Genomic DNA, 19,621 nt, shown 5'->3' with positions numbered 1-19,621 from the left:
TTAGCATCTAAGCAATTTTTCATATGGTTTATCTATTCATATAGTAAATTAGATTAACAGATTTCTTCTTTTTTTAAAGATTTTATTTATTTATTCATGAGAGACACAGAAAGAGAGAGAAAGGCAGAGAGAGAGAGAGAGAGAGAGAGGCAGAGACCTAGGCAGAGGGAAAAGCAGGCTTCATGCAAGGCCAGAGCCTGATGTGGGACTCAATCACAGATCCTGGGATCACACCCTGAGCCAAAGGCAGACACTCAACCGCTGAGCCACCCAGGCGTCCCAGAGTAACAGATTTCTTAAGAATGAACCATCTTTGCATCTAGTGTGAATTGCACTCAGTTATAGTGTATTATTCTTTTACTCTATCGCTGGACTTTGTTTGCCAGTATTTTATTTAAGAAGTTTGCATCAATATTCACAAGTACAATAGGTTTGTAGACATATTTCAGGATTTCTTTTTCTGCTGTAGATCTCAAAGCTTTCTTGCTTCCAAATTTTTTTTTTAAAGATTTGGAAGCTTTCACTTGTGTTATGCTCTGAAAATATTTAAGGAGCATTGAAATGATATGTTCCTTAAAAGATTGGCAGATTTTGCTGATGAAACTAATTTGGCTCCTTTTTTCGGTTTGAGTAGTTCTTTGGCAATTTTATTTCTGTCATATAAATTAGAAAGTTCAGATTTTCTCTATCTTCTAAGGCCAGTTTTGGGCATTTATATTTTTTCCTACAAAATCATCCACCCCACCGAGGTTTTCAAGTGTATCTTCAAAGAGGTACACAAAGTAGTTTCTTAGGAGTTGTTCAATTCCTTCTTTATCTGTAGTTATTAAGACATGCTTATTTTTTATCTTCTCTCCTTTTCTTGATTATCTATTTAATTGCCCCCCCCATGAAATGAGTTTCAGATTTATTCATTAGTTCTAGATTTTTAGTAAAATATAACCAGAAAAATCAGTTCAACTAACAAATCAGGGAATATCATTAGAAAAAAAGGAGATGATAAAAGGTTCAATTCCAGAATCAATAAGTGACATGTAATTTTAAACAGTTTCATTTTTTTTACTTTTCATCAAAAAATTGGGAAAAATATTTTTTAAGTCTTTTTTTTTATTTATTCACAAGAGACACAAAGAGAGAGAGGCAGAAACATAGTCAGAGGGAGAAGCAGGCTCCATGCAGGAAGCCCAATGTGGGACTCGATCCCGGAACTCCAGGGTCATGCCCTGAGTCAAAGGCTAACGCTTAACTGCTGAGCCGCCCAGGCGTCCCTGCAAAAATATTTTAAAGTAAATCATCTAGTATGAGTGAAAGAACAATGAAACTGCTACTTTCATGCTTTGCTAATAGGGAGCATGAATTCAGAAATAATTTGTATCTTGGATCTTAATGTAAATGTTAATCAAACCCAGTTCTTTTCTTTTTTAAGGTTTTATTTATTTATTTGAGACAAAGAGAGGGCACAAGTGGTGGGAAAAGGCAGAGAGAGACGGAGAAGCAGACTCCCCAATGAGCAGGAAGTCTGATATAGGGCTCCATCCCAGGACCCTGAGATCATGACCTGAGCTGAAGGCAGATGCTTAAACCAACTGAGCCACCCAGGCACCCCCAATTATTTTCTCTGTAGAAATCATAAGGAATCAGAACCAGACCATAGCTTCGATCACAAAGATGTCTATTGTAACATTTTTATAGTAGTGAAATACTAGAAATGCTAATATCCAAAAATAAGGTATAGTTAACAAGGAGCATTGGCTTCAATTAAATTCAGCCACTGAATTCAAATCTACTGTCAGCCTGTTCTTTGCAGCTTTGAAGCCAGGCACTGATTGCTCCTCTCTAGCTGTAAAAGTCCTAGATGGCATCTTCTTCCAATAGAACATTGTTTTGTCTACATTAAAAATCTGTTGTTTAGTGTAGTTGCCTTCGTTGATGTTCTCAGCCAAATCTTCTGGATACCTTGCTGAGGCTTCTACATCAGCACCTGCTGCTTCCCCTTGCACTCTTATGCTATGGAGACGGCTTCTTTCCTTACCTCATGAAACACCCACTGCTACCGCCAAACATTTTCTTCAGTTTTCTTACCTCTCTCAGCCTTCATAGAATTGAAGGGAGTTAAGGCCTTCCTCTCGATTAGGTAGGTCCTGGCTTAAGGGAATGTTGTGATTGGTTTGATCTTCTATCTAGACCATTCAAACTTTCTCCCTAATAGCAATAAGGCTATTTTGCTTTATCATTTAATATTCACTGGAGTAGCACTTTTCATTTCTTTCAAGAACTTTTCCTTTACATTCACAACTTGGCTAACTGGTGCAAAAGGCCTAGCTTTCAGCCTATCTCAGCTTTCAACATGCCTTCTTCACTAAGTCTAAACATTTCTTACTTTTCATTTAAATGAGAAACATGATACTTTACCTATCACTTGAACATTTACAGGCTGTTGTACATTATTAATTGTGCTAATTTCTGTATTGTTGTGTCTTGAGGTATAGGGTAGCTGAAAGAGAAGGAGAAAGATGGGGGACTGGGCAGTCAGTGGAGCAGTCAGAAGACACAACATTTCTTGATTAAGTTCACCAGCTTATATGGGCATGGTTTGTGGTGCCCCAAAACAATTACAATGGTACAATCAAAGGTCGCTGATTATAGACCACTATCACAAATATAATGAAAAAGTTTGAAATTTTGCACCAAAATGTGACACAGAGATACAAAGTTAGGAATGCTGTTGAAAAAAAATGGTGCTATTTGCTTTGATGTGGATGGAACTGGAGGATATTATGTCGAGTGAAATAAGTCAATCGGAAAGGGACAAACATTATATGGTCTCATTCATTTGGGGAATATAAAAATTAGTGAAAGGGAATAAAGGGAAAGGAGAGAAAATGAGTGAAAATATCTGCGAGGGTGACAAAATATGAGAGACTCCTAACTCTGGGAAACCTAACAAGGGGTAGTAGAAAGGGAGGTGGGTGTGGGGTTGGGGTGACTGGGTGATGGGCACCAAGAGGGGCACTTGGTGGGATGAGCACTGGGTGTTATGCTAAATGTTGGCAAATTGAACTCCAATAATAAAAAAAATAAATAAAATAAATAAAAAAGAAAAAAAGAAAAAAATGGTGCTATAGACTTGTTCAAAGTAGGGTTGCCACAAACCTTCAATTCATACCAAACACAGTATCTGTAAAGCACAATAAAACAAGGTATGCCTGTACTGTCATTTATTCCTAGTGAGTATATGCTCAACCATATTTTTTCTCATATTTTCTAACCTCTTAAAAAATCTACCGGGGCACCTGGGTGGCTCAGTTGGTTAGTGTCCACCTCTTGATCTCAGCTCAGGTATTCATCTCAGGGTTATGAGTTCAAGTCCCACATTGGGCTCCATGCTGTGCATGAAGCCTACTCAAAAAATTTTTTAAAAAAATTTATTGATAAGCTAATTCTGTAAGTACATTAACTCATTTTGGCTTCTTTCACATTATTTAATGTACTAAAGAAATAAGTGGTTAAACATATCAAGATCAATTACAAAGACTAAAAAATAATTCTAATTTATTTTAATGTCTACATTATTCATACTATATTTCACTTCTTTTATATTCAAGTTTGATTTCATGTAACTATACCCATGACGTACACCACATGTATACATTCCATACATTTAGATTTATTATTTGTATGTAGATACTCATATTCTAATTCAAAATTAAAATAAAATTTCAGGCAGTTTACTTTAGAATTGGGGACACTATAATGTTGTTGATAACTATATCTATCTACCATCCATCCGTCTTTCTACATATACTTCCATAAGTCATAAAGTATAGATGATTGAATTTGACCACTTAAAAAGATAGAGCTCTACATCTACATACACAGACACATCCTATAAACCTATTTCAAAAGGCAAATGACAAACTAAGAAACATGCATAATATGTGACACCAAGGATTTTTAACCTTCATATATGAAGTGTTCGTGAAAAACAGTAAGAAATATAAACATTCAGATAGAAAAATGGGTGAAGGATGTCAACAGACACTTCACAGCAAAAGAAATGCAAATTTTCCATTAACATACAAAAAGATGCCCTCATAAAATAAGGGCAAAAAGCTCACTCATAAATAAAATGCAAAATAATAGCACAAAAAGATACCATATTTCATCTAGCAGATTGGATATTGGAAATCTTTTTCATCATCATTGTCAATGTTGATAAGGATATGGGAAAACTGGTGCATTAGCAGGAAGATAAATTGGTTAAGGGGTAAATTTAGTAATAGCTATAAAAAAATGCTAAATGTACATATCCCTGCCCCATCATTTCTGCTTCTAAGAAATTATCTGACAGGTGTGCAAAAAGATGTATACAAAGATGTTAAGCACTGTTAAAAACAGCATTGTTTTTAATAAAGTGTTGGAAATCTATATATCTGCAAATAAGGGAACTAATTAAATACAAAAATGGCACAGTAGCAGAATACTACACAACCATTAAAAAGAGCAAGACAGATCCATACTACAAACATAGGCGAATGTCTGAGATAGAATATTAACTAGAAGAGGTTAATTAGACTTTCTATAGGATTTTCTCCCATTTGTACATATACAGAACATTCGGGAAATGATTCACAATACACTGTTAACACTAACTACCTCTCAAGAGTGGCACCTGAAGGGTGAAAAGGAGAAAGGTTTTTCACTTTAAACCTGTTTTTACTGTTTTAATTTTTAAGCCACCAGCTGATAGTACTTCAATACAAAAAAAATACTAGTGAAAATAGCCTACAAAAAAAAGAAAATGTGAGCTTATTCTATTTAACTTTATAATGGCTTGAATTTCCATAAAATCAAAATTGTTTTCAATTGTAAGAGTATCACAGTTACCACAGAAGTGTCTCACCCACACATAAAGTAATCTCAATGACTTACACACTTCCTCTGATCGTGTAACATCTCCAAAGGAGCCATTACAAAGTCAACTGCACTGTCTTATACATGCCTAATGGGTCCACCAGAGCCATTAGGATGTCAGTTATATGGCAGGGCTCCTGCCAAAGCTATTACCAAGCCATTGCATTGTTTCACACACTTCCTTTGACATTCAGATGGTTCCCAAGGAACTGTTATCATTGCTATGGAAGTGTCCTGTATAACTTACATTACCAAGGGAAAACAAAAAAGCAAAGGAAAGAAATGCAAAACAAATAAACAAATTCCCTCCATTAAATGCACACGAATGGCCCCACATGGTCAAATATCAGAAGGAATGACTCCTCATTTGGGTATAACTATTACATGTCATTCAAGAAACCCAGGTGTTAGGCTAGCTATTTTTTCACAATTCCTGCTGTTCCAATGAAGCAATTTAGGTTCTGAGAAGAACATACGCATGGCTATGATGGTATGGTGTTTATTGGTAGCACATGGTATATTGCCAGGTTTCTGTGGTATGCAGCACAGAAACAATAGGGAACAGTACTGATGGATTTTTTTGGCTATTACGGGGTTATATCAGATAATCCTTTACCTGTAAAGTTCCTGAGCAGCATATAGGGAGCTCTGCTGCCCAACAATCATGGAAATCAACAGGGCTTCTGGGTAATTGAAATCCCAGCTCTACTTTAAGGGGCTACTACAATGTCAACAAGGAAAACAATAGTACAAGTTAACCTTCAGCCAGGTCTGAAGTACTTCACTGAATTTCTTCTCACAGTCTTCTATTCTTGGCAGAACAAGATTGTTGACTACTGAAATGATGCACTGTTTAAGGTAAGATGAGTGTACGGCATTTTATCCAGATTGAAATGAGGAGAAAGTAGGCTGAACTTTGGCTAGAGTGTCCTGGGACAACAGAGGTTTCAGAAGTCACATGGCAGGTCTGACTAATCCTTGCTAAGAGAGCCTTTACCTGGTAGCACTTACCCCACAATACATACATAACAAATTCTTCCTGAGTGATAGATAATCACCACAAGTAACATTTACTGTGCATTTACCATATGACAGGTGCACTGTGAAGAGCAATATATTCATTTTTCTCATTTAATCCTCACACACACACAAACTCCATAGGTAATGTCTCCACTTGACAGACAAGTAAACTGAGGCTTGAAGAGCTTTAGTTACCTGTTCAAGGACACACAGCAGGTAAATGGCTAAACCAGGGCACAAATCTAGGTCTATCTTATACTGTAGATCATGTTCTTAACCACACACTTTACAGAGAGCATGTTTTTTTTCTTAATTTTTTATTTATTATTTATGATAGTCACACACACAGAGAGAGAGAGAGGCAGAGACACAGGCAGAGGGAGAAGCAGGCTCCATGCACCGGGAACCCGACATGGGATTCGATCGCGGGTCTCCAGGATCGCGACCTGGGCCAAAGGCAGGTGCCAAACCGCTGCGCCACCCAGGGATCCCAGAGAGCATGGTTTATCTAGATTGCATTCATATAACCATTTTACTCCAACTAATGGTTTGAGATCACTTGTGTTCCCATAGCAAGCACACATGTCTTTATCACAGTACTAACTGGATTGTATTAAAATTAGCTCCTTCTCCTAATAGACCTCTTTGGTTATATGTGCCCACTTGACTCTGACAGCCCTGCATTAAGAACTGCTCCAAGAATCCAATGGCTGGGTTCCCACAAAGCAACATTTGTATTACTGACCTCATTCCCTGAGTGCAGCTGATGGGACCAGTAGTAGACATCTGACTCAAGCTGGGAAAATTACTCTGTTCAGTTGGAATTTAGAAATGGTATTGTAAAATACTGGGTTAATTTCAACTACTTTCCTGAACAAAAGAAATATAAACTGAGCAATTGTTTTTTTGTTTGTTTTTTTTTTAAATTTTTTTTTTTTAATTTATGATAGTCACATAGAGAGAGAGAGAGAGAGAGAGGCAGAGGCAGAAGCAGGCTCCATGCACCGGGAGCCCGACGTGGGAGTCTCCAGGATCGCGCCCTGGGCCAAAGTCAGGCGCCAAACCGCTGCGCCACCCAGGGATCCCTAAACTGAGCAATTGTATGAGGGTTTAGGTCTGCCTTGAAAATGGAGATTTAGAGAATGTCAACTTGCAGGGTAAGACTGTAGGAACTGGATTCAGAAGCAAGTGGGCAAAGTCTAGGCAATTCTTCTGGTCTGATTCCTTCTTGCTATCTAGCCACTCTCTCGCCCTGGTCCCAAGAAGGATTCTCCTGCCCTTTTAAGGAAATGTGGCTTTTTTGTTTGAGCTATCTCAAATTTATTTCTGTTAAATGCAATAACAATAATAAATAATAATGAATAATCCTAATAGGGCATCAGTTACTCCCTTTAAACTGTATATTCTTTGAGGTTGTGGATTGTATACTGGTCATCTTTTATATATCCCCAGTCTCCAGTACAGAGCCTAGTAGCAAGTAGGTGCTCAATAAATATTGTTTGCATAACAATATCATTATAAAAAAAGAATATAGCTATCAATAATTTTTTTGCAATTTACAGCTATCAATAATTTTTTTGCAATTTACAATTTTTTTGCAATTTCCTCAACTTATAATGGGGTTATGGCCTGATAAATCCATCATAAGTTGAAAACATTGAAAATCAAAAATGCATGTAATGCACCTAACCTACAGAACACCATAGCTTAGCTTAGCCTACCTTAAACATGCTCTGATCACGCACATTAGCCTACTGTTGGGCAGAACCATCTCAAACAAAGCCTATTTTATATAATAAAGGATTGAACATCTCATGTAATTTATGGACTACTGTACTGAAAGTGAAAAACGGAATGGTTATACGGTGCAGAATGGGTGTAAGTGTATTGGCTGTTTATCTTTGTGATCATGTGGCTGACTGGGGGCTGTGGCTGCCACTGCCCAGCATCACGAAAGGATTGTACTGCATATCACTACTCCAGGCAAAGATCAAAATTCAAATTCAAAGTACAGTTTATACTGAATGAGGATTGCTTTCTCACACCATAAAGTCAAAATAATTTAAATCGAACCATGGTAAGTCAGGGACCATCTGTATACTTTATTAGCTACAGGTTCAAAATGCTTTTTCTCTGTTTCTCTCCATTTGGCTTCTTGGATATGCAATTTAATTTTCACTTTTTCTAATCCAACTGTTTCATTTAGGCCCATATGTGAAAAACACATTCTTGGAAACTGATTATCCAAATGTAGCTGCCCATGTAGTTTATTCCTCCACTCTAAGGCATAGTCAAGTGTAATTATGAAGGGCACCCTAATCAGGGAGGTTGATGCTTAAGTAGGACTGCCGAATCCTTCTTAGAAATGCCCATTGGATCACTTCTCAAAGGCAGAGTTGTGTGTCAGATGAACGGAAGTTTGACCCACTAGCACTTCTATCCTTTGTAAGATCTACAAAAATATACTCTCAGTTTTAATTTTTTTTTTGCTCAGAGCACTGTTGGTAGTAAGGTGAAATGGGAATGATGAAGGAGTAAAATGAATAAAGCAGTATGGTTGATATCAAAGTGTCCTAATCACAGGCCTCAGGATAAAGCAAACTTGAGTAAATCTGTAGTTTTCCTAAAAGGACAATTAAAGCATCAAGAGACAACAAAGGGTTTACTTAGGATACATTTAAGGGAATGGAAACAAACTCCATTAGTGTTCTGATTGCCCTGGGAAAGCTAAGAAATCTGGATTCCCTTCTGTTACCCAATGTTCACCCTGCCCTATACTTCAGATGGCTCAGTCCAAGAGTTTTAATGGTAACATGAATGGTTATTTATTTTAATCCTTCATAGGTTATAGCATGTCAGAGACTTAAATTCATTTGAGGGTAACCAAATAGAGTTTATGAAAAGGAGAAAAAATAAATATTTTGAAAGGCTTAACCCACTAATGAAATGAAAGAAATGAGTCCTTTTAGGACTCATAGTTCCAATGATTTTGGAACTGTAAGTAGAAAATCCAAGTCATAATCTAGGATGGGTAGAATTGAAAGCACCCTTGAAATTATGTCTCAGAATCTTTCTCAGTTGAATAACTCACCCAAATAAACATTTCCCCATTTCACTTTTCTCCCTCATTTACAGGAGTAAGGCTTAAATAAATCTTAGCTGGTCCATAGTATTGTACCCACTGCCTCATCAGTAATCTCAAAATCAAAATGTATAGAAAGACAGAAACAAAAGAGTGTGTCACTGACGCTAACTGAGGCATAGGGATGGCATAGAGTTGGAGACAGTAAAATATATAAATCCTAAAAATTTTATGTCATTTTACTCTTTTCAAATATGGTATATACAAAGTCAGACTAATGAAGTAGATGCCCTGCTAGGCCTCTTTCCATGAATGGATGAGATCAATGGGAAATAAATAGCAACATTTGCACACAAACATCAAGTTCAATTCATTGAAAATAACTGTTTCTTCAAATTAATATGCTTTTAGAAAAACCATTTAAACTCTCATCTTAACTCAAACCTCCTCTGTGAGAACCTTTGGAAATGCTAAAGATCAGTCAGTCCTGGTTATCATTGATTGAAAATTTTTAGGATCAAATTGGTGAAATTATATTATATGTCATAAATAAGACTCTAAATTTTATACTCTTTACTGAAAATTAGTAGTACGAGTCAGAGTAAAATGTACAGAACTCTCACTGAGAAGGAAAAAGTTGTTCAAGTTCATGTTATATGTGACCCAGGGAAAGAAAGAAATGGCTATTTGGAAAATAATTAGTTGCACTTAGCTAGCTGGTTTCTGAATTGCTGTTTTAACTCTTCCTCCTATGTAAAATGTGGATAACAATAGAATCTATTTGGCAGAGTGATTATGAGGATGATATGAGATAAAGGTATTAAAAGTGTGTTTGGAAACTGTGAAGTGCTGATCGATAATAACAGTGAACATTCAAATTGCATTTGTATGTCACAAATACTATTATAAATCTTTATATGCATTAATTTATTCAGTCATCACAAAACCCTTATGGTAAACATCAATATTATCCTTATTTTACAGATGATGAAATTTGGGCATAGAAACTTTATATAACTTTCCCCAAGGTCACACAGCTGGGATTTAAACCTAGGTTGTCTGGCTCCACAGTCCAAACTTTTAATCACCATGCTCTACTGCCTCAAAAAGTTGACATCATTCTTGGAGGTACATATTGGACCAACACAGTTTTCCAGTAAGGACGAGTTTTTAGCAGACTAGATCATCAGTTTTCCATGGCAGCCCAGCCCAATTTTGTGATACCCTATCCAGTTCCTAAAGTAAACTATAAGGAAAATAGACCTACAAGGAAAAGAAATGATGCATGTCCTGGGTCTTCCAACTCTGTTTTAGTAAATAGTATTACATGATCGAAGTAGATAGATGGATAATTAGACTGAGGGCCAAATGAAACTGAACAGTTTCATTCCTGAAAGTCCGTAATACTTCCAGGGAATAAGGCCCAGTAATATACTATAGTGGCTCACTCTGGTAAGCAGTTCTTATGGTGGGGCAGGGGGTGGATAATGGGGATAATGTGCATTTTGATAAAGCTCACTCTGATACATCTTTCCTCTGATCCCTTCCCCCAGCTACCTTCCAATTTTGAGTCATTGCCCTGTGATCAGATGTGAAGATCCCACCCTCTAAGAGTTTCATTTTCATCAAAATCTTTTATAAATATTGCTTTCAGTATGTCTCAGGGGGGAAAAAAGGCAAAGTCTAATGAGTGCAACGAAGACAAAGTAAAAAGGACATGAATGTCCCTTCACTGAAAAATAATACAATTTAAACAAAGGCTTACAGAGAAGAATGAACAACATTTCTGTTATTGAAGGTGTTATTTATAATTGATGACATGGATATAGCGGGATCCTAAACCCAAGTCAGAGTATCTGAAGGAAAAGACCAAAGCCATTTGCTAGGAGATGTTGTAAAATTATGACAGTATCATAATTAAATTAATGACTAGAATGATGCAAAAAATCATAGATAACATAGGAAATCATGAGGCCAAACCCAACCCAACTCGATTTAAAATCTACACTTCTATATTGAATCAGTGGTTCCTTATCCCACCTTAAATCTTGTCTTGTCCTTGTCCCCAGCTCCTGCCTTAAGTCCTCCTCACTACCAACATACACACATGTTTTGCAGAAGGAAACAAACCAATAAGCAGCCAATGAACTAATCTTTGACAGGTTAGTTTACCAGCCCCGTGTGTTGTTTGTCATGGGAGGTGGGAGGGCAGGGATCCACTCTGTGGGGTGGGTGTCAGGGATGGGGTGAGGTAAAAATAATTGGTGCTCCAATATTTGGAAACACTTACCTTGAGTAGGCCCAGCTTGAGCCTCCATGTCACAGCAAACAGGTGAGAATTTAAAACCTGTAATATCAAACATTTCACGAGTTAATCCTTATCCAACTCATCTGAGATTCCTCAATCTTTAACCCCTACCTTTCATCCAGTAGTATTTTTTAAATAGCAGATTAAGTGAAATATGATTCATCTACCACTATGTTCACTCTCTTAAAATGTGTCATTCAGTGGTTTTTAGGATTTGTACAGAGTTCTGCCACCATCACCAATGTGTAATTCCAGAGTTATTTCATCACTTCAAAAGAAACCTCATACCTAGGGTCTTGCAGGACTGGAAGGATGGTGGAAGCCCATGGAGAAACTTCTTTAATTTTAATATTTCAATGCAGTGAACTGGCTAAAACTTCGTATGTCATTGAGTGACATGAGGGACCACAAGATAGCTTGTTATCATCTACCACTCCTTTTCACATAAATTTGGTTATCACTTTTTCTATATCACAGCTGAAGCCCAGAAAACTTTAGAGACCAGTCCAAGGTCTCAGAAGTTCCATCCTAATGCTCTTTCACTTACATGACTATGCATACATAGATCATCTATGTTCCCTTCTCATTTTCCATAATTCACCTCTTATGCTCTTGACCAAAGCCAGCAACATACACAAACCTACATGAAAATAAATTCTAAAAAAATCAAGACCCCAAGGATACTTGGTGATATTACAAAATGTTATAGCCTATCATTAAGGACATAATATGCTATCTGGTAGGCAAATGGTCATTCCTGATTATATAATTGTGTTCAGGGTCCCCTGTGGACTGAACCAGGCAAAGAAGGACAGAATAGAAAAAAAAATAGGTATAGGACTGTTGGCTACCTCTCTGCCACCTGAGAAAATACTAATTAGCCACTGCTAACAGAGTAGGCCTGTTGTCACGGTGATGGGACCTATGAAATTTAGACAAACAGAATGATGAAGAGCCTAGATTAACGTGTTTCATAAGCATTAATGTGCTTTCCATGAAAGGATTCCATTTCTCAGTAGGGACAGAAGAACAGAAAAAAAAATAAATTAACCCCTTCCCAACAAATAAAAAAGACTATACTTTTCTGTTTCTAAAAGTTATAAGAAAATAATATATAATTGCAATTTAATGATACTGGTATTATTACTTACTGTCTGGCAAATGGCTGAAGTTAATTTACCCTCTGTTTTTTTTTAAACATTTCAGTCTAACCTGGTTAATTTGAATCTGTACACTTGACAGGCTAATCTGAATTAAAATAGAAAGCACGTACAGAACATGCTTGTTATATAGTCATTTATCTCATTGTTCCTATATTGATAGAAAACCAAAATACATGAAATGAGTACTTTCTATAATAAATACCACTGGTATTGTACTGGAAAATAAAGATGAAAATAAAAGGTGAGTAATAAATAAGACATGCACAATATCACTGATGACATGAGATTATTTTCCTGGAGGATCACTAGAAATAAAAAGCACTTTATCTATCATTATAAATAAATGTGTCTGTTTGCCAGATACTTCAGTACATGACTTATCCACAGGAACCCACTAACCCGCATGTCTAAGCAGCAGACATTGGGAAGGAAAATTAATCAAAAGCTAAAAACTACATTCTCTCTAGGTTTTACTTAAACAGTAGAGATAGTTCTATTACCATTCTCCCCATCCGACTTCCTCTCGTGGTCCGTGTCAGTCAAGGACAATGCAGAGTTGGCCCGGCTGGACAAACAGGAACTGTGCTCTGATTTCATCCCCCTTATCCACATTCTCAGAGCGTGGTCCGGTGAGGCAGCACCTTCTGTCTCTGTGTCCACGTCAGACCCCATCTCTAGCTGGTAGCCATGCCGGGAAACACTGTGCATGTCTGTCTGGTAGCCAGAGCACAGAGTGTGAGGGGTTTCACAGAATTCCATCTCTGAGAAGAAACAAAGTTCAGAGAAAAAGTTTAGAAATAGGAAGAAACACCCAATAAAATTCTACTTTTTTGTCCTTATGTCCCCCTCCCCCCTTGCTAGTAATTATGTGTTTTTGCAAAGTTAGAATTCTGGCCTTTTTATTTATGGTAGCTAGGATTCTGTGCTTATTTTGCACTTCTGTGGCTTAAAATTATGCTCCTGTTGATTCTTACAAGGCTCTGGAAAAAGCATGCCCAAAATAGCTTTATAGCTACAATTTTAGGTTGCACAAAATGTAATGAAATAAGTGAGTGCAGAAGAGTATAAAGTGTAGAAAGCTGTCCTTTAAAAGATATTTCTTTTCTAGGGAGAATATATATGACCTGTAGAGCACACCTATGCTTAAAATATTAAAATTATTGGCTTTCCTATGTATTTCATACACATTAGGGTTAAGAATAAATAATTCAATGTGAAAAATCTGGGGGGTGGGGAACAATACATTTAAATATACTTCTGTAAAGTATGTTTCCCAAAACACATTAGTCTAACCACTGAAACGATGAGGGCTTAATATCATCATTTCCCATTGTCTCCAAAGGAGTCTGAGGCCTCCTTGATGTCAATTATTGTTTCATTCATTCTTTCAACAAATACATAAAAAAATATTCAATTATATATTACACCTCAGCAGGGCTTCATGGTTTGAATTCCCCTCACTCTTTCCCCCAAGTCTAAGATCCATATAATGTTTAGGATCTTAGAGATGATGTAATGAATCCCCTCTTCTTACAGTTGAGGAAAAAAAGGTCCAGAGAGTAGGTGTCATTTGTCTGTTGCCTATGTCAGGTAGCAACAGATCCCGTTTTCCTAAAACAGCCATCTGGGGCATGGTTTCTGCTAGACAACAGTGAAGCTCCATCTACTCACTGCATGAATATCAGGCATTCAGTCTTATAGTCAATTTTGCATTCAATTATGGTGAGGTGTCAAAAAGGGGAAAAGATGCTATAACAGTCCCTAATAAGTTAATGAAAAATGACCACATGCCAAGATATATCATCTGAAATGTCCATGTAATACTTAGATAAGGTAATCCGGGGATGTTGTACACTATATAGAATTTTCTCAGACTGACATCAGAGACAGGGTATGTCATTTGGCCGGGAAGAAGCTTAACTGAGTGCATCTAATCCTTAGCACATATCAATAAAATGCAAACCCTGAAATGAATTTAATTCATTGAATACAGAAAGTGCTAGAATTTAGATAGATAGACCATACACTGGAAAGAAGAATGCAGAATATGAATATGTGTTATAAAAATTATATTTTTGTGACATAAAATTGCCAAAAAAGGGTTCAACAAATCAAATCTTAATGCTTATTTAATAGCTTTTAGGTGTTCAGCATTGTGCTCTATGAAACAGATATTGTGGGAAGAGAAAGCTACTATAATGTATTAGGATAATTCAATTATAAATTAATTTTTTTCAGGGTTATAAGTCACTGCTAAGCACATTACTTATGATTTGTGATGCATGTTTCTAAGAGTAATTCTGTTTTTCTACAAAAATTTGTCTAAATTTCAAAGGAGTAATGTTTTAAAAATAGGCATGGTTTCCACCTGTCAGACAAGTAACCTCAGGAAACTGTGCTTCTCCTTGACATAAGGCTAAGGGTAAAAATCCATTTTGCCCAATATAAATCTTAGTGATCTAGAATATTGTGATCAGTTAATATTCATGCCTCTTAATTTCACAATGTTTCATTATCCAATCTTACTGTGCAATTGTTGCTACAGCAACCTGATAATGAACCTGTCAGCTTGAAGCTGCAGGAGAGGAATTTTATATAGGTCTGTATTCACAACTTCCTTCACTCCCTTAGACCAATGCTTCCCAAACTTCAGCAAGCTTCAGAATCACCTGGAAGGCTTGTTAAAACACATATTGCTGTTCCTGCCCTCCAGTTTCAGTTTCTGATTCAGCGGGTCTGGCGTAAGGCTGGAGAATCTGCATTCCTAACAAGTTCTCAGGTAAGGCCTATGTTCCTGGCCCAGGGACCACAACACCTTGAAAACTCCATCCCTGGGCATTTCCTGGAGTCAGTGGGAGCCAGGAAAAGGGGAGAAATGTGAGAGAAGAACTTTACTGTGGCATTACTAAAGATTCTGCAGCAACCAGCCGTAATTCTCTTTGGAGATGCAAGAAAGAAAGAATTTGGATTGCTATGAAGTATCCCCATTTATTTTCCATGGACTCAGGGCACTAATTAGGAAATTTACTTTCAAAAGCACAGACTTGCATTTATTTTCACTCAGAATGACACTGAGAGGTTATTTTCCAAAGATTATAATATGAGCATCTGAGTCATGGTAAAGACATTCACTGGAGAAGGATGAGCAAAAAAAATACACAGCCAATTTGACATTCTGAATAATAAAATACTAGAAACAGTTAAAAAAAATAAAGATCACTGGCAAATATAAGAATGCCTTTTCGTGGGCAGCCCAGGTGGCTCGGTGGTTTAGTGCCACCTTCAGTCCAGGGCCTGATCCTGGAGACCCGGGATCAAGTCCTACGTCAGGCTCCCTGCATGGAGACTGCTTCTCCTTCTGCCTGTGTCTCTGCCTCTCTCTCTCTCTCTCTCTGTCTATCATGAATAAATAAATAAATCTAGAAAAAAATGCCTTTTGTTAGAGATATATCTCTTATTCGGAAAGAAATCTGAACACGGATTTGTCCCCTTCTAAGGAAATGTGGTATAATATGATCAAAAAATTGCATAAGATTTCCATTGGAACCACAGTCTGATCTTCATACATAGATTAAACCACAAATTCTCTAATTAAACACAACCAGATAAAAGTATACTTCCTTGTTGATACATAATTAGAGAAAGTAACAATCCAAGTAAGCTATCAGTAGCTTTTTAAATGTCTAAACAAACATAAAAGGAGAGAAAGAAAAGAACAAGTTTTCCTTACTTACAGTAAATGGTGTGAACACTTTCCCTTCTTGAAATCAACATTACCACCATGAATTATCTCCTTAAATACACAAAAGTCTTGGTGGTGTTCAAAACTCCCATAGGATGTATTTTCTATAAAGCACTTACAGTGTACCATAAGTGGTTGTTTTTAGCCTTTCACATATAACCTTGTTACCTAAAATACTACACATTCCCTAGAGAAGATGAAGTTCAACTGGACTTAGTATAGGTCTATTCTTACCAAAAAGCTAGCCATAGGAGAAATGGAAGTATACTCTTAGGATATCTAAGATTGAAATGGATAGACTGGTACCATGAGAAACTACAATTCAGGAATAAACAGATACAGATGTTACCAAGTAAATAATACATTCTGGGCTTCACAAACATGTATTTAAATTTTATTATAAGAAAAACCTAATTTCCAGTCTTTTAAGAGACAAAATCTGAGCAAATCAATACATTGAAATCCAATTTTTAAAAGGGGCAAAAGATTCGAATAAAAGCCTCACAAAAAAGGTATACAAATAACCAATAAGCAATTGAAAATATGCTTCATATCATTAGTTGTCAGGAAAATGTACACTAAAACTGCTGTGAGATACCACTACCGCCCTAACAAGAATGGCTAAAAAACTTTGGGCCACACCAAGGATGTGGAGCAACTATCTTCACTGCTGGTGAGAAAGTGAAATGGTATGACCATCTTGGAAAATAATTTGCCAGTTTCCTGAAAAGATAAAGCAACACTTAACTGGAGGGCAATGCACTCCTGGATATCTATCCCAAAGAAGTGCAAACTTTGTTCAAACAAAATTATATAGAAGGTTGTTCATAAGCTTTATTCATAATAGCTAAAAAGAAGACACAACCCAAGTGTCCATGAGTAGCTGAAAGGATAAATTACCTGTGGTAGATATATATACATACACAGAATGTATGGAATACTACTTAGTCCTAAAAAATTAATGAAATATTGATATACAGCAAGATGCATGGAACCCCAAATAATCATGCTGTGAGAAAGAAGACCAATAGAACGTCTATATGTATGCGCTCCTTTAAATGCAATTCTAGAAAATGCAAAGCCATCTATAGCAACAAAAAATAGATCAGTGGTTGCCTGTGGGAGAGAATAAGGGGTAAGTATAGAACAAAGGCATGTAAGGAAACACTTGGGATGATCTAAATTTCTGTTCTCTTGATTCGGACAATAGTTTCACATATGTACATGCCAAAGTTCATCAATTTTACACTTTAAGTATGTGTAGGTTATTGTACTTGAATTATACATCTATAATTATTTTAGTGGATTTTACACCACCAGGAAATAAGACAATGAGGAGACTGGAGAATTATTCCAGTCCATGAAAATCAGAATTTTCATAGGTGGAGCCACAGTTTTGAGTTAGAAGCAGGCCCTACGCTTTTCTTCCTAGTGGAAGAAAGTACATGTAACATGAATGAGAAGGTAGTCAAAATGTTGTCTTGCTTTTATCTAAGCCAACAAGTAATCAATGCTAACTGATGCATGATTTCTCAGTTATTCTCTAGGGCGCTGTTTTTTCCTAGGAACCCTACAGTTGAAAGCTAATTTTAGGAGGGAAACTAAGAATGACACTGATCACTGATGAACTTTCAGCATCTAAGGGAACATTGTGTAGTTAGGGATCACGAGACTAAGTTGAGTGGATCTGCACAAAGGATCATTTTACGCCACTATTGATGCTAATAAATTAATATAATTTCTTAAATGCTATTAAGTGCCCAGTAAAATGAACCAGTGAATTTTTTCTCTGAATCTAGGGATTGGTCTTCAGGTGTTCAGCCTGGAGTAGTCATTCATCAAAACTTGAAAGGGAAAGTCATAGTTATCTATATCAGCATTTTTCCAGAAATGCCATTCCTGAGTTTGATAAGATCAAGACTGTATTTTCCTAAAAATTCCACCAAACTTCCTCTAAAATGAAAGCTTTAAAGCATCACATGCCAAATAAATAATTGGAGGTCAAAAAGCATGATCAACCTTATCCATGACCTGAGTGATTTGTGATATAACTTCTAAAGAGTATAGTCCATTTCTAAAGTAAGGAAGAGGGAAAGGGGATACAATTATTAGCTTTAAATACTGTCACATGCCTTATGGACTACATGCAAAAGCAGGTGTTTTTAATTTGCCATGTTGTTTTTGGATAAGTCACTTAACATCTTGGGGCTTCAGTTTCCTCACTTGGAAAATATAAGTCCACCTAGAAACAAATCTCTGGGTAACTCCCTTGTTCTAAAATTCTGTAATTATAACTTGAACCTGAAATTGCAATATGTAGAATGGGTAATATTTACAAGTAAATAAAGAATTAGTGGTTTTATAAATAAAGGTGTGGTTCAGAGTTCTACTGTGAAGAGTAATCATACACGTTAGCTAAATAAGATCTTGTGTCATGATTACAAGTCTTGCAATATTAAAGTAATGACCCAGCTTAAGTATCCACTGTGAACTGCAAGATTAGTGATAGCGTATGTAAAATACATAATGTAAAAAAAATCGACTGAGTAAATAGTTATTCATCAAACCTAAAATCATCAGTTTAAAAACATGGCTATTGCAAACAGTACTTGATAGCATAATGAATAAAGAGTTGTGCAATTAACAAGTATCATTGACCCACTAATAATTCATTCCTGGCTCTAGAGAAAAATATAATGAGTCATTACAATCTTAAACAAGAGAAAGAAGACAGGAAGGAAGGGAGAGAATTGCACAACACCGGAAAGAACACGAATAATTTTCACTCCTGGGTACCATTTTGTATTTCTCAGTTTAGGGGGTTGGAAAATAAAACGATACCGAATTGTCAAACATATCAGTTCATGTAAGTTTACTTAAACATAGCTCCACTGAACACCCACTCAATTTCAAGTCAAGAAAACAAAACAAAATAGACTTCTGATTTCTCTTAGTCGCAGAAAATTAGCCCAATTTAATTTCCTCTTCTCTGACTTCATGAAAAAGCTTTATCAAATGCACAAAACTGTACTAGGCACTGAGCAGAGTGAGTTAACAGGACCATGCCATGTCCTTTGGCAAGTTCCACAGAGAGCTTTGTTAAAGGTCCAAATGACAACAAAGTAATAAAGGCACACCACCCAGATGTGACCTTTATTTTTCTGCTGAGGGCTTATCAGTCTTTTCTGGGGCACAGCAGTGAGAGTCAGAGCGCTCCCACCTGTACATCTGGAGCCTGTGGTTATCAGAGGACTTAAAGGAAACAGGAAAGCTTCCTAAGCCTAATCTCCCCCCTCACAGTTTCAAATGTACCCATTATCTCTGTACTCAGGACCTACCAATTACGCCTTATTTAATTTTCAAGATTTCTCCATCTGTCAGTCTAGTGACAA

The 19,621-nt window shown here is 36.6% G+C and overlaps 1 protein-coding gene across 3 annotated transcripts in view; it reads right to left on the bottom strand.

Moving 5' to 3' along the window:
- TENM1 (teneurin transmembrane protein 1) overlaps positions 1 to 19,621 on the bottom strand; it is a 794,498-nt gene that overhangs the window by 478,560 nt on the left and 296,317 nt on the right. For all 3 annotated transcript variants that reach the window (XM_077888554.1, XM_077888556.1, XM_077888557.1), the window contains 2 exons: positions 12,988 to 13,248; positions 11,307 to 11,363 (listed from right to left, as the gene is read on the bottom strand). In XM_077888554.1, coding sequence (XP_077744680.1) covers positions 11,307 to 11,363; positions 12,988 to 13,248 — 318 coding nt within the window. The remainder of the gene's footprint in view (positions 1 to 11,306; positions 11,364 to 12,987; positions 13,249 to 19,621) is intronic.

This window comes from Canis aureus, chromosome X, assembly GCF_053574225.1.
Source record: "Canis aureus isolate CA01 chromosome X, VMU_Caureus_v.1.0, whole genome shotgun sequence".
NCBI classification, from domain to species: domain Eukaryota; kingdom Metazoa; phylum Chordata; class Mammalia; order Carnivora; family Canidae; genus Canis; species Canis aureus.
The sequence above is the reverse complement of the archived record's forward strand: the minus strand, read 5'-3'. Positions and strand labels throughout refer to the sequence as shown.